Source organism: Erythrolamprus reginae, chromosome 3 (genome assembly GCF_031021105.1).
Source record: "Erythrolamprus reginae isolate rEryReg1 chromosome 3, rEryReg1.hap1, whole genome shotgun sequence".
NCBI lineage: Eukaryota > Metazoa > Chordata > Lepidosauria > Squamata > Dipsadidae > Erythrolamprus > Erythrolamprus reginae.
Window position 1 is genome coordinate 138,219,629 of NC_091952.1, and position 12,749 is coordinate 138,232,377.

General features: G+C 47.0%; 1 protein-coding gene across 1 annotated transcript in view; it reads right to left on the minus strand.

Moving 5' to 3' along the window:
- Window positions 1-1,394: 1,394 nt before the first annotated feature.
- Window positions 1,395-12,749, minus strand: part of NUF2 (NUF2 component of NDC80 kinetochore complex) — a 114,034-nt gene continuing 102,679 nt past the window's right edge. Inside the window, exon 14 of the mRNA XM_070746823.1 lies at window positions 1,395-2,159. Coding sequence (XP_070602924.1) covers window positions 2,040-2,159 — 120 coding nt within the window. The 3' untranslated portion in view covers window positions 1,395-2,039. The remainder of the gene's footprint in view (window positions 2,160-12,749) is intronic.

Sequence of the window (12,749 nt, forward strand, 5' to 3'; positions counted from 1 at the left end):
GAAATCAGGAAACTTGAGATTATTCCTAAAAGATGAAGACTACATTCTTATGTAACAAAGATTCTCAAAGAATCAGAATCCCTATCCCATACAAATCCATTGGAGCAAGCACATCACTCAGTTGTATCAGAACTTTCTGAGATCCTAGGGAGAAATTGGCTGCAAACTTTCACTTCTATGGACAACTTAATATGTTGTTTTTGTAACAATTCTTATATTTTCACCTCTGTTCAAAGTTGTTTGAGTTGTCAAGGGGCAGATTTATCTTTGTCCTGACTGCCCAAAATTAATTATATATTCAACATTAAAAATAAATCTTTGATAATGCAACAGTGTCACCTAGTGGGCAAACATAGGGTTTCTTTACCAGTATGGCAGAAAATATGAGTTGAAAATAGTATAAAATCTACAAGAGCTGGCTGACATTGCAAAAATGTGATAATTTATTACAATTAATTAATACAAGTGAAGCATTTCTTATTTTTCATATCCTTAGGCCAATCTGATCATTTCTGAATTCAATTATATAATTATTACAAAATAGTCGGATTAAATCCAATTTTTCATAAGGGTATCATTCAGATGTGGATTTAACTGGTAAAGGTCAATGCTATGAAAACATATCACAGGGCTGCTGGGAATAGGAAAGAGCACTATGTATGCTGCCTTGAGTTCCTTAATGGAAGATAGAATATAAAACTAAGAACATAAACAGCTAATAATATAAGCAAGTGTACAGTACAGTGGAGATGCCCATTTAAAACTTTTAATGCATTTGACGCTAGATCAAAAATCAGTCTTGAAAGTGCTGTAATACTAGTTTTACAATCCCAGGGTTTCAATTTTTTTCTACTTGCCCAACTCAGAAAGTGCTGTGAGAAAGGAGGCCAGACAGCAGATGTGTCCCGGAAAAATTCCCTTCCTACTAAAGCACCCTGTCCTTCAAGGACAGAGTAAATGCCTGGCTCTCTGGTGAACTATTGATACAGTTACCGGTAGTATGATTGTCTTCTGACATTGCAGCCATATTGTTCAGCTGATCTAAAAATCACAAAGCAGGATTCCCCACTTCAAGTAGGGTTTTATTGATATACTTACTTAAATAAAGGTAATTGTCTACATATGCCATCACAAAAACATTTGAAAAGTTATTGTTTTATTTATTGCAGTGCTTCATTAAAATGAGTAAAACAATTGTTTTTATGGACTTTAATTGATTATAAATCTAATCTTTATTAAAATGCTGAATTTGAGGCTGCTAATTAATATTGAGCTAAAGATTCCTTTAGATACAATTTTTATTAAAAATTATCCATGATATATTCTTTATAAAGAATGCATTAAAAAGATTATCAAATTTGGTTTTTATTACGTAGAAAAATGAAACATGTAGGTTAGTAAGTTAACTTTTATTTTTTAGATTTCTAAATCATCATAAACCCACAATCAGAAGTATAACGACAATGGCCATCTTGGCTCATGCAAGTCATTCAGAGGATGTTCATAGGACCCCACATTTCAAGATTAAAAATTCCAAGCAGAACATCATGTGCTCACACAAATATTTACAAGATTTTCTATAAAAATCTTATAGGATTTAGTAAACTCCTGGGATTTGGTCTTTTAAAATATTTGGTGCTACAGGAATTATTTATAATATTATGCATAAGATCTCAAAATTAAAAAATTCAATAGCCAATATTTGTTGTGAAAATTAAAGTAATTTTTTTACAATGTGATTAAAAAGAACCATTCTAACAGAAAATGTTGGGTTAAGCTTTATAAACTTTAGATTCACAAATCTTTATTATATGACTAAAGAAAATTTATAAATATATGAACATTTGTAGGTACTATTATTATCCAATGAAAGCAAATTGCATTTCTCAATTTCATTCATTCAAGAAAATATTAACATAATAGAAAATAGTCATTTGACACTTCAACAGAAATTTGAAAGTTTCACAGTTCTTGCAGTTAACAAGCTACTCCATATTTTTAGCTCAATAAAATGTTGTAAAATAATTAGAATTACAATATCAAAAAAGTCCACTTAGTTGAGCAATTTTGTCTTCTCTGGAAGATATGTAACTGTTCAATGTCCTGGCCAGATTTTCATGATATTTCTCCAAGCCAATCCTTAAGCTGAGGTAGATCTCCTTAAAGAGGCAGAAAATCAGCAGACATTAATTTTTATAAGAGGAACCGTTGTACCTACCTGAACGGTCTTCTCAGTGCACTGGAAGGAGAGTCCAACATGGGTATTACTCCAATCCTATTGGTAGAGACTGAGTTAAAATTTACATATTAATTAAGCACCGCCCCCTCTGCTCTCCCCATGAGCCAGTTTTAAAAACGAAGAACCATAGTAAGAGGATAACCAAATTTTATTGTAACAACCAAACTGACTAACTGCCCACTCCGGCGTCCCTGCACCCATAACTATTTCGGGTGGGTTTGGACTCTCCTTCCAGTGCACTGAGAAGACCGTTCAGGTAGGTACAACGGTTCTTCTCCATTGCATCTGGAAGGAGAGTCCAACATGGGATATACCAGAGATTTACGGCCCATGGGAGGGAGAAGGTCTTGTCAGGGACGTTGGAGAAACACAAACACGTTGTAAAACACGTCTCCCAAAAGCCGCTTCCGCCGAAGCGAAGGAGTCCAACTTGTAATGTCGTATGAAAGTCGATGGAGCCGACCACGTTGCAGCCCTGCAGATGTCATCTATGGACGCCTGAGTAGCCCAGGCCGCCGAAGTCGCCGCACTCCTCGTTGAGTGCGCAGTCACTCCTGTTGGTACTGGCTGGTTGCGAGCTCTGTATGCCTCCGCAATACAGTCCCTGATCCACCGACTAATGGAAACCGATGACACTCCAAGTCCCTCTTTGTCTGATGCAAACGAGACGAACAGCTTTTCCGTCTTTCGAAGAGTCCCAGTGCGTCTAATGTAGATCTTGACCGCACGGCGTACATCGATTTTGTGCCACCTCAATTCGGACGGGTGACTGCCGTGAGTGCAAAAATCTGGCAGAATCAATTCCTGCTTCCTATGAAACTCTGAGTTCACCTTTGGTATGAAGGAAGGGTCCAACCTTAACACCACTCGGTCTGGATGAAAGATACAAAGATCCGGGCGTACCGACAAGGCCGCTAACTCTGACACCCTCCGGGCTGATGTAATGGCCACAAGGAAGGCTGTCTTAATCGATAGTAGTCGCAAGGGAATAGATCTCAAGGGCTCAAATGGTGGTTTTGTTAGGGCCCTGAGAACCAACGGAAGGTCCCATGATGGAAACCTCCGAACCGGTGGAGAGTGTCGATTCGATGCTCCCCGTAGAAAATCCTTCACCCAGGGATGATAAGCCAAGGAACGTACTCCCTCCACACGTATCATGGTTGCAAGAGCCGCTACATGTCGTTTTAGCGTGTTGGGCGCTAGCCCTTTGTCAAGACCGGTTTGTAAGAACTCTAGAACTGTAATGACCGAAGCCTGTCCAGCATTGATGCTTTGCTTGTTGCAAAAACTGCAAAAGGCCGCCCATGTCGTCTGGTAAATCCGAGAAGTAGATGGACGCCTCGCAGCCTGCATAGTGTCTATGACCTTCTCTGGTATCTTCAATCCCCGTAGTCTGACCCGTTCAAGTGCCAAACGGTCAGTTGGAGCCACTGGGGATCTGGATGATGAAGTTCCCCTTGACTGAGGGATATCAAGTGGTCTGGAATCCTCCAAGGTGTCGACACCGACAGTGCCATCAAGTCGGAGAACCACGGTCGTCGGGGCCAGTACGGAGCCACTAGTAACACCTCCGCTTTCTCCCGCAGGAGTTTCTCCACAACTCGTGGTATAAGGTTTGTTGGCGGAAATGCGTATAGTAGGCCCGGTGGCCAGGGCGTTCGAAGAGCGTTGACCTCCTCCGCCCCCGGCTGTGGGAACCGTGTGTAGAATCTTGGAAGCTGGGTGTTCTGGGAGCTGGCGAAAAGATCCACTAGCGGAAGGCCGAACCGCCTCGTTGCCTGATGAAAGAGTGTCGGATCCAGCCTCCACTCGGACTGATCCAAGGTGGACCGGCTCAGCCAGTCCGCTTGTGTATTGCTGATCCCAGCGATGTGTTCTGCTGTTAAGGAGCTCAGGTGTAGCTCGGCCCAGCGGAATAGTGCCTTTGTCTCCTCCATGAGACGCTGTGACCTTGTGCCCCCTTGGTGGTTTAAGTGGGCTCTGGTCGCCACATTGTCCGTGAGCACCAACACGTGCTGTTGATGAACCAGAGGTGCAAATGCCTGTAGTGCTAAAAACACTGCTCTTAGTTCCAGAAAGTTTATGTTGACCGAAGTGAGGTCCTCCTCCGTCCACAGTCCCTGAGCCATGTGAGCTCCAATGTGGGCGCCCCATCCGGTAAGACTGGCATCGGTGGTCAGGATAACTTGCTCCCCTATCTGGAATGGAGATCCTCTGCTTATTGCGGCGGATGTCCACCATTTCAAGGATTCCCTGACCCTCTGGGGCAAGTATACCCGTCTGTGACGATGGCTCACCTTGGACCTCTGAGCCGGGAGCAGGAACCACTGCAGTGTTCTGATATGGAATCTGGCCCAGGGGACAATGCCAATGGCTGACACTAGTGTTCCCAGTATCTTTGATAGCAGAGACAGTGGAACTGGTCCCCGCTGAATACTGGCAATCAAGTGTCTGATGTTGTCTTGCCTCTCTTGTGAGAGAGAGACCGTGCCCTTCTGTGTGTCTATGATCGCTCCTAGATGTAGAAGCCTGGTAGTAGGTGACAGTTGGCTTTTTTCCACATTGACTGTGAAGCCATGGAGTTCCAGTGTATGTATTGTCTCGTTGAGATCTCTGTGTGCCGCCAGCTTGGACCTGGACAAAATGATGATATCGTCCAGGTAGGCCATGAGTCTGATGGATTTTGCTCTTAAGCTGGCAGTCAATACGTCCAAGAGCTTCGTGAACGTTCTTGGGGCCGATGACAGGCCGAACGGCATGGCTCTGTATTGGTAATGTCTTCCATCGGTATAAAATCGGAGAAACCTGCGGTGTTCCGGATGAATGGGAACGTGCAAGTAGGCCTCCTTGAGGTCTATGGATGTTAAGATGTCCTGTGTCCGTATGGAGGCGAGAATGGTCTGTAGCGAGTGCATCCTGAACCTCCTGTACTTTATGAAAAGGTTCAGTTGCTTCAGGTTGAGGATCAACCTGCAGCCTCCTGATGCCTTGGGCACGATGAATATCATAGAATAGAACCCTTTCCTTTCCTCCTGCTGCGGAACTAGTTCTATGGCTTGTATGTCTAGCAGGTGTGTAATCTCCCTGCGCAATTGTAGTCTCTTTTGAAAGTCCTTTATTACTGGGCAGCGTATAAAACGGCTGGGAGGGGGTAGAAAAAATTCTAGCCTGAGTCCCTGTGTAACCGTGGCCAGAGCCCATTTGTCGGAGGAAGTCGTCCGCCAGACCTCGCTGAAACTTTGCAGTTTTCCCCCTATGGGCTGATGGCCGGCTAAGTCATCTCGTGCGCTTAAACCCTCTCTGGGAATTGCCACGAAATGGTCGTCTGGACTGTTGATATCCTCTCGGTCTGTCCTGAAAGGAGCTTCGGTCGCTCCTATAGGGCTGTTGATTGTATTGCCCCTGGGAAAAGGGGCGCTGATTCTGATTGGGTCCCGTGGCAGAGTCCCAGCGAAAGGACTGACGCCTTGAATAAGGTGTGAACCTCCTGTCTGGACGTCTGTTAGCTCTAGGCAGGACCTTCCTCTTGTCCTTGTCTTCCACTAGAACCTTCTCCAACAAGTCTCCGAAGAGTGTGGAGCCCTGGAAGGGACCGGAGGCCAGGCGCCACTTAGACTTAAGGTCTGCCTGCCAGTTTCTCAACCACAAGAGGCGGCGTGACGCTAGTGTGGTTGCCATGCTGCGTGCGGAAAATTTGGCCGCGTGAAGGGTGGCATCCGCCGAAAATTCTGTCGCCGCCAACAACTTACTTAAGTCTTGACGAAGGCGACCATCCTCAGGCCCCAGGCGAGATTGCATCTCCTTGATCCACATCAGTGATGCTCGATTGATGAACGAGGCAGATGCCGCCGACCTGAACCCCCAGCCAGACATCTGGTGCGCCTTACGCAGCAATGTCTCTGCCCTCCTCTCCTCCGGTCTCAGGCATTCCCCGGTTTCGGAGGGAACCAGTGCGCTGGAAACAAGCGTGACCACCGGCTGGTCGATTGGGGGAAATTCGAGCAACTTTTCCACCTCCTCGTCGAAGGTGTAGAATCGCCTCTCGATGTTGGAGGGCCCTTGTGCGGCTGCTGGTTGTTGCCAAGGTCTCTTTAGGCCCTTCACGAAAATGCCTGAAGCAGGAAAATGTTCGGACTCGGGTTGAGGTTCCTCGAGCAGTGAGGCCGAAGTCTGCTCCGGCTCAGCGGTCTCTGTTGTCTTAGCTGAGCCGGGAAGGTTCATTACCTGCTTGGCTTTGTATAGCAGGGTTCTGAAGAGTGCCGGTTTAAACAGACCTACTGTGGGTGTCTGTTCCGGGGCCGTCTCGTCCTCAGAGAAGCCATACTCTGGTTCACTGTCCTCAAACTGATCCTGCTCTTCCAACAGTGACCCCAAACCCGAGGGGGGCGGTGCTGACCATGAAGCTGTTGTTTGTTGTCGTCCATACTGTGGAGCCCCAGGCGCCATGCCCTGTGAGTATGCGTTGACAATAAAGTCCTGCAAGTCCGGTGGCAAATTCTGCCACGCCCCAGGCTGGGCCCGTAGTCCCGCTGCTGTAGGGGTGAACGTGGCTGCTGGCCCTTGGGAGCTTCTTCCCGCCTGTCCTGCAGATTCAGGCCTAGCCCAGGATGTGCTGGGTGAGGGCATGGCTTGGGGCAGGGGCAGGAACTGCCTGTCTGGTGACCAGTCTCCCTCTGCTGCAGCCCCTGTAGGCTCAAAGGTCATTAGGGGTGACCTGGATTCAGATGAGTGCCTCTGAGCTGGGGTTAGTCCCGCTGGGGAAGATTGTAATGCCGCTTCCAGCTTTTTTTCTAACGCTTTGATGCGTTTCTCAGCCTCCTTAATGGAGGAAGAAGAGGCAGAGGAATGAGATTTAGCTTTCTCCTTGGGCTTCCCCTTTGCCTTATCCTTAGAGGGAGCTGGGGAACTTGGGAGCTCCTTGGGTGGGTGCTCCTCCATTGTACTCACAAACAGTTGGTCACAATCTCAGGCCTTGCTGCTTCTGACCTCCGGTGGCTTAGATTCTCACCAACCTCGTCAGTTTTGCCCCAAAAAATGGCGTCCGCGGTCTCTCCGGACCTGCGCCTGCGCACTAGGGCTTCCCAGCCCGTTCGCGCTCAGATTTGCCGCTCAACAGCTGTTTGGCGCCCAAAGACGCCTCGCCGCTCTGGCCGCACCCAACATGGCGGCGCCCAGCCTGCACGGCTCGCCGGGCTGCTTCCCAGACCCGCTCTCGCCGGGGCCGTTTCGCCGCTTCCAGGCTCTCCGGGGGGTTCCCGACCTCCCCGCTGTAATCCCTGCCGCGGCGCGGCAATTTCGGCGGCAATTTCGGCGGCGGTGGCGGCGGCGGCGGCTCTCTCCACGCTCGCCGGGCTGACTTCCCCGTCAGCTGTGAGGCGCTCGTCTCCCGCTGCGCGCGAGTCGCCCTTCAAGCCTCCCAGTGGGGGGGGCGGACCCCCCCACCTTCGGCCGACAGCCCCGGTATGGCCTCGGAGGCCAGGGACCCCCAGGCTGGGTGCTCCTCTCTGGGGTGTTCCCACTGGGGGAAGGCAAGACCCCTAAGGAGAGTCGTTGGGGGTGGTGCCCGCTGAGGGCAGAGACCCCGGACCGTCTGATCCTCTTCAAGCTTCACATCTGAAAGACAAGAGAAAAAGGATTAAAACGGTACAGACAATTTATTTTTACACATTTCTATACATTTTAATCTAACACAAAACTCAGCATGTCTCTACTCAGTGACTGAGTTTTTAAAACTGGCTCATGGGGAGAGCAGAGGGGGCGGTGCTTAATTAATATGTAAATTTTAACTCAGTCTCTACCAATAGGATTGGAGTAATACCCATGTTGGACTCTCCTTCCAGATGCAATGGAGAAACATGAAATCTACACACACACATACACCCAAATCCACCCTTAAGCAGTGGTTCTCAACCTTTCTAATGCCGTTGACCCCTTAATACAGTTCCCCATGTTGTGGTGACCCTCAACCATAAATCTAGCACCAATTCTCCCAACAGAGCTTTAAACTGATTGGCAGGAAGGTCAGAGGAACAGCCCCACTTAAATTGCAAAAATATGTTCCAAGGTGGCAGAATAGAAGCTTTAGTTTCTAACACCATGGGAAATTTGTCTTTTCCCATGGTATTAGGTGACCCCTGTGAAATGGTCATTTGACCCCCCCAAAAGGTCCCGACCCCCAGAGTGCACTTAAGGGCCTTAAGTGATGTATGTACTGGACCGTGGTCTGTACTATCTACATGATTGGCTTCTGCCAAGTGATGGGCCTCACAAAGACTGGAAAGAATGTTTTTGGAAAACAACTAGCTCAACTTATCAGCTTTAACTAAAATTGAAGAGGGTGTATGATAAATGTTTAGGATCTCCAGGACTTAATTCCAAACAAAAAAAAAAAATCCAAGAAAGCAAGTTAAATAAGGAAGGAGGGATGGAAAGTAAGACAAACACAAACACCAAACAGGAGACATACAAACATACCCAGAGTGAGATATAAAGATCTCAAGTGCCTACATACAAATGCATAAAGTCTGGGTAACAAACAGAGTGAACGTGAACTATTAATACATGAAGGTAGATATGATATAATTGGAATAACAGAAACTTGGCAGGGTGAAACCTATGACTGGAACATACTGATAGAAGGATACAAACTGTTGAAAAAAACCAGATCCCATAAAAGAGAAGGTGAGTTGCACTGTATATAAAGGACCACTATGTTGCTGCAGAAGTGCATCACATGAAAGACGAAACCTTCCTAGAATGCAAATGGGTAATTATAAAAGAAAAAAAGAATTATATTTATTTATTTATTTATTAGATTTTTATGCTGCCCTTCTCCTTAGACTCAGGTCGGCTTACAATATGTTAGCAATAGCACTTTTTAAACAGAGCCAGCATATTGCCCCCACAATCTGGGTCTTCATTTTACCCACCTCAGAAGGATGGAAGGCTGAGTCAACCTTGAGCCTGGCGATGAGACTTGAACTACAGATCTACAGTCAGCTTCAATGGCCTGCAGCACAGCACTCTACCTGCTGCGCCACCCCAGCTATAGGCCACCCAATCAAGCAGAAAAAAATAAATGCCCTTTTTGTTAACCAACTCACAAATATATGTAGGAAACACACTACAGTAATAATGGGGGACTTAAAACACCCTGACATCAATTGGAAGACTAATTCTGCACCAAGTGAGAAATCAAATAAGTTCCTAACCAATCTAGCTGACAACTTTGAGGTCCAAAAGGAAGAGGAAGGAACTAGAGGGACAACCATACTGGACTTAATTCTTACAAACAAAGAAGTGAACTGTTGAAACCTTGGGTGAGAGTGACCATGTCATACTGGAATTCAACATAACACAAACACAAGCAATAGAACATTATGATACCAAGTCTTAAATTTTATAAAGATTATACAGATTGAAAGAGCTGGAAGGAATCTTGTCAAACCCCTCGGCCAAGTAGGAGACCCTAGATCAGTGATGATGAACCTTTTTTTCTCAGGTGCCAAGAGAGCATGTGCACGCGCTATCATGTATGTGTGAGTGCCCACAACCATAATTTAATGCCTGGGGGAAAGTGAAAACATCTTCCCCCACCCCTGGAGGCCGGAAACAGCCTGTATCCCAACTTCTGGTGGGCCAAGTAGGCTCGTGTTTCACCCTCCCCAGGCTCCAAAGGCTTTCCTGGAGCCAGAGGAGGGTAAAAATGCCCTCTTCCATCCCTCCATAGGCTCTCTGGAAGCCAAAAAAGCCATCCAGAGCCTCTGTGCAATCCAAAAATCAGCTGGCCAGCACACAAATGCATCCTGGAGCTGAGCTAGGGCAACAGTTTGCATGCCAGCAGATATGCCTCTGTGTGTCACCTGTGGTACCTGTGCCATAGGTTCGCCATCACTGCCCTAGACAATTTCTGACAAATTTCAGTCCAATCTCTGCCTGAATTCCTCCAGTGGTGAAGCTCCCACAGCTTACAAAGGCGAGCTATCCCATTGGTTGATTGTTCTGTCAGAAAGTTCCTCCTTGTAGGTTGAATCTCTCCTAGATCAGTTTCCACCCATTATTCCTTGTCTGGCCTTCAGGTGACTTGGAAAATAACTTAAACCCTTCTTCTCTGTGGCAGCCCCTTAGATACTGGAACACCGCTATCATGTCTCCCCTGGTCCTTCTCTTCACTAGACTAGCCATGCCCAATTCCTGTAACCGTTCTTCATAGGCTTTAGTCTCCAGCCCCCTATTCATCCTGGTTGCTCTTCTTCTGCACTGTCTCTAGAGTCTCAACATGCTTTTATACTTTGGTGACCAAAAATGGATGCAGTATTCTAAGTGTGGTCTTACTACGGCTTTATAGCAGGGGCCCCCAAACTTTTTACACAGGGAACCAGTTCACTGCCTCTCAGACTGTTGGAGGGCCATTAAAAAAAAAACTATGAACAAATCCCTATGCACACTGCACATACCTTATTTTAAAGTAAAAAACAAAATGGGAACATACTATTTAGAGGGGGGGAAGAAGTCTGAAATTCATATATATTTATGTTTAGTTTTTATTTTTCTTTTGTTAACATCTGATTGGCTATACAAGGATTTCTTGGCTTATAGAAAAATGTATAAAGAAAGAAGGAAGCACTTTGGCATAATGGTTAATAAGTTAGAAATATAATTGGTGTTATACTTTTTGAAGGAACATTAAGAAGGGAATTTAATTAAAAGAAAATGAATGTAACTGGATGACAAAACTGGAAAAAAAATTGCAACTTTTTTGAGAATTGATATTAGTTACTAACAAAGTACCACATTTTATTCATGGAAAATTAGATGGTACACTGTGTTGTAGAATGTATGTTAAAAGAAAAAGAAAAACAACCAATTAGGTTGTTCCGGACCCAGACGCCTGATGGATCCAGAGGGTTTTCAGAAGGCGCTTGGGGTTATTCCAGATATACTCGTGCACAGCTCGGCAGTCGCTGGCTGAGGCCTGGAACAAGGCTGCAGCGGAGGCTCTTGACCGAATTGCGCCGTTGCGACCTCTCCGTGGCACTAAACCCCGTAGAGCTCCATGGTTCAATGAGGAGCTCCGGGAGTTGAAACGGCAGAAGAGATGTCTAGAGAAGTGATGGAGGAAGAGTAAGTCCGAATCCGATCGAACACTTGTAAGAGCTCATATTAAGACTTACAAAGTGGTGCTCAAGGCGGCAAGATGCGCGTATCATGCCGCCTTGATTGCATCAGTGGAATCCCGCCCAGCCGCTGTTTAGGGTGACCCGCTCCCTTCTTAACCAAGGGGGAGTTGGGGAGCCATTGCAGAGTAGTGCCGAGGAATTTAACATGTTTTTTGCTGATAAAATTGCACGGATCCGAGCGGACCTCGACTCCGATTGGAAAACAGAGTCGACTGACGAGTCAGTCGAGGTGACTGGGGCACGTACTTGTCCATCTGTCTGGGAAGAGTTTGATCTGGTGACACCTGATGAAGTGGACAAGGCCATTGGAGCTGTGAGTTCTGCCACCTGTTTACTGGATCCGTGTCCCTCCTGGCTGGTTTCGGCCAGCCGGGAGGTGACACGGAGCTGGGTCCAGCAGATTGTCAACACTTCTTTGGGGAGGGGGTCCTTTCCGGATCCCTACAAGGAGGAACTTGTGCGCCCCCTCCTCAAGAAACCTTCCCTGGACCCAGCCATTCTCAATAACTTTCGCCCAGTCTCCATGCTGATGATACCCAGCTTTACATCGCCACCCCTTGCCCAGTCAGTGAAGCAGTGGAAGTGATGTGCCAGTGTCTGGAGGCTGTTGGGGTCTGGATGGGTGTCAGCAGACTCAAACTCAACCCTGATAAGACGGAGTGGCTGAGGGTTTTGACTCCCAAGGACAATTCCATCTGTCTGTCCATCACCCTGGGGGGGAGGAATCATTAACCTCCTCAGAGAGGGTCCGCAACTTGGGCGTCCTCCTCGATTCACAACTCACATTAGAGAAACATCTTTCAGCTGTGGCGAGGAGGGCGTTTGCCCAGGTCCGCCTGGTGCACCAGTTGCGGCCCTATTTGGACCGGGGGTCACTGCTCAAAGTCACTCATGCCCTCATCACCTCGAGGCTCGACTACTGTAATGCTCTCTACATGGGGCTACCTTTGAAAAGTGTTCGGAAACTTCAGATCATGCAGAATGCAGCCACGAGAGCTATCATGGGCTTTTCTAAATATGCCCATGTCACACCAACACTCCGCAGTCTGCATTGGTTGCCGATCAGTTTCCGGTCACAATTCAAAGTGTTGGTTATGACCTATAAAGCCCTTCATGGCATCGGACCAGAATATCTCCGGGACTGTCTTCTGCCGCACGAATCCCAGCGACCGGTTAAGTTCCACAGAGTTGGCCTTCTCCGGGTCCCATCGATTAAACAATGTTGTTTGGTGGGGCCCAGGGGAAGAGCCTTCTCTGTGGCGGCACCGACCTTCTGGAACTCCCCCCAGATATCAGAGTTGCCCCCACCCTCCTTGCCTTTCATAATCTCC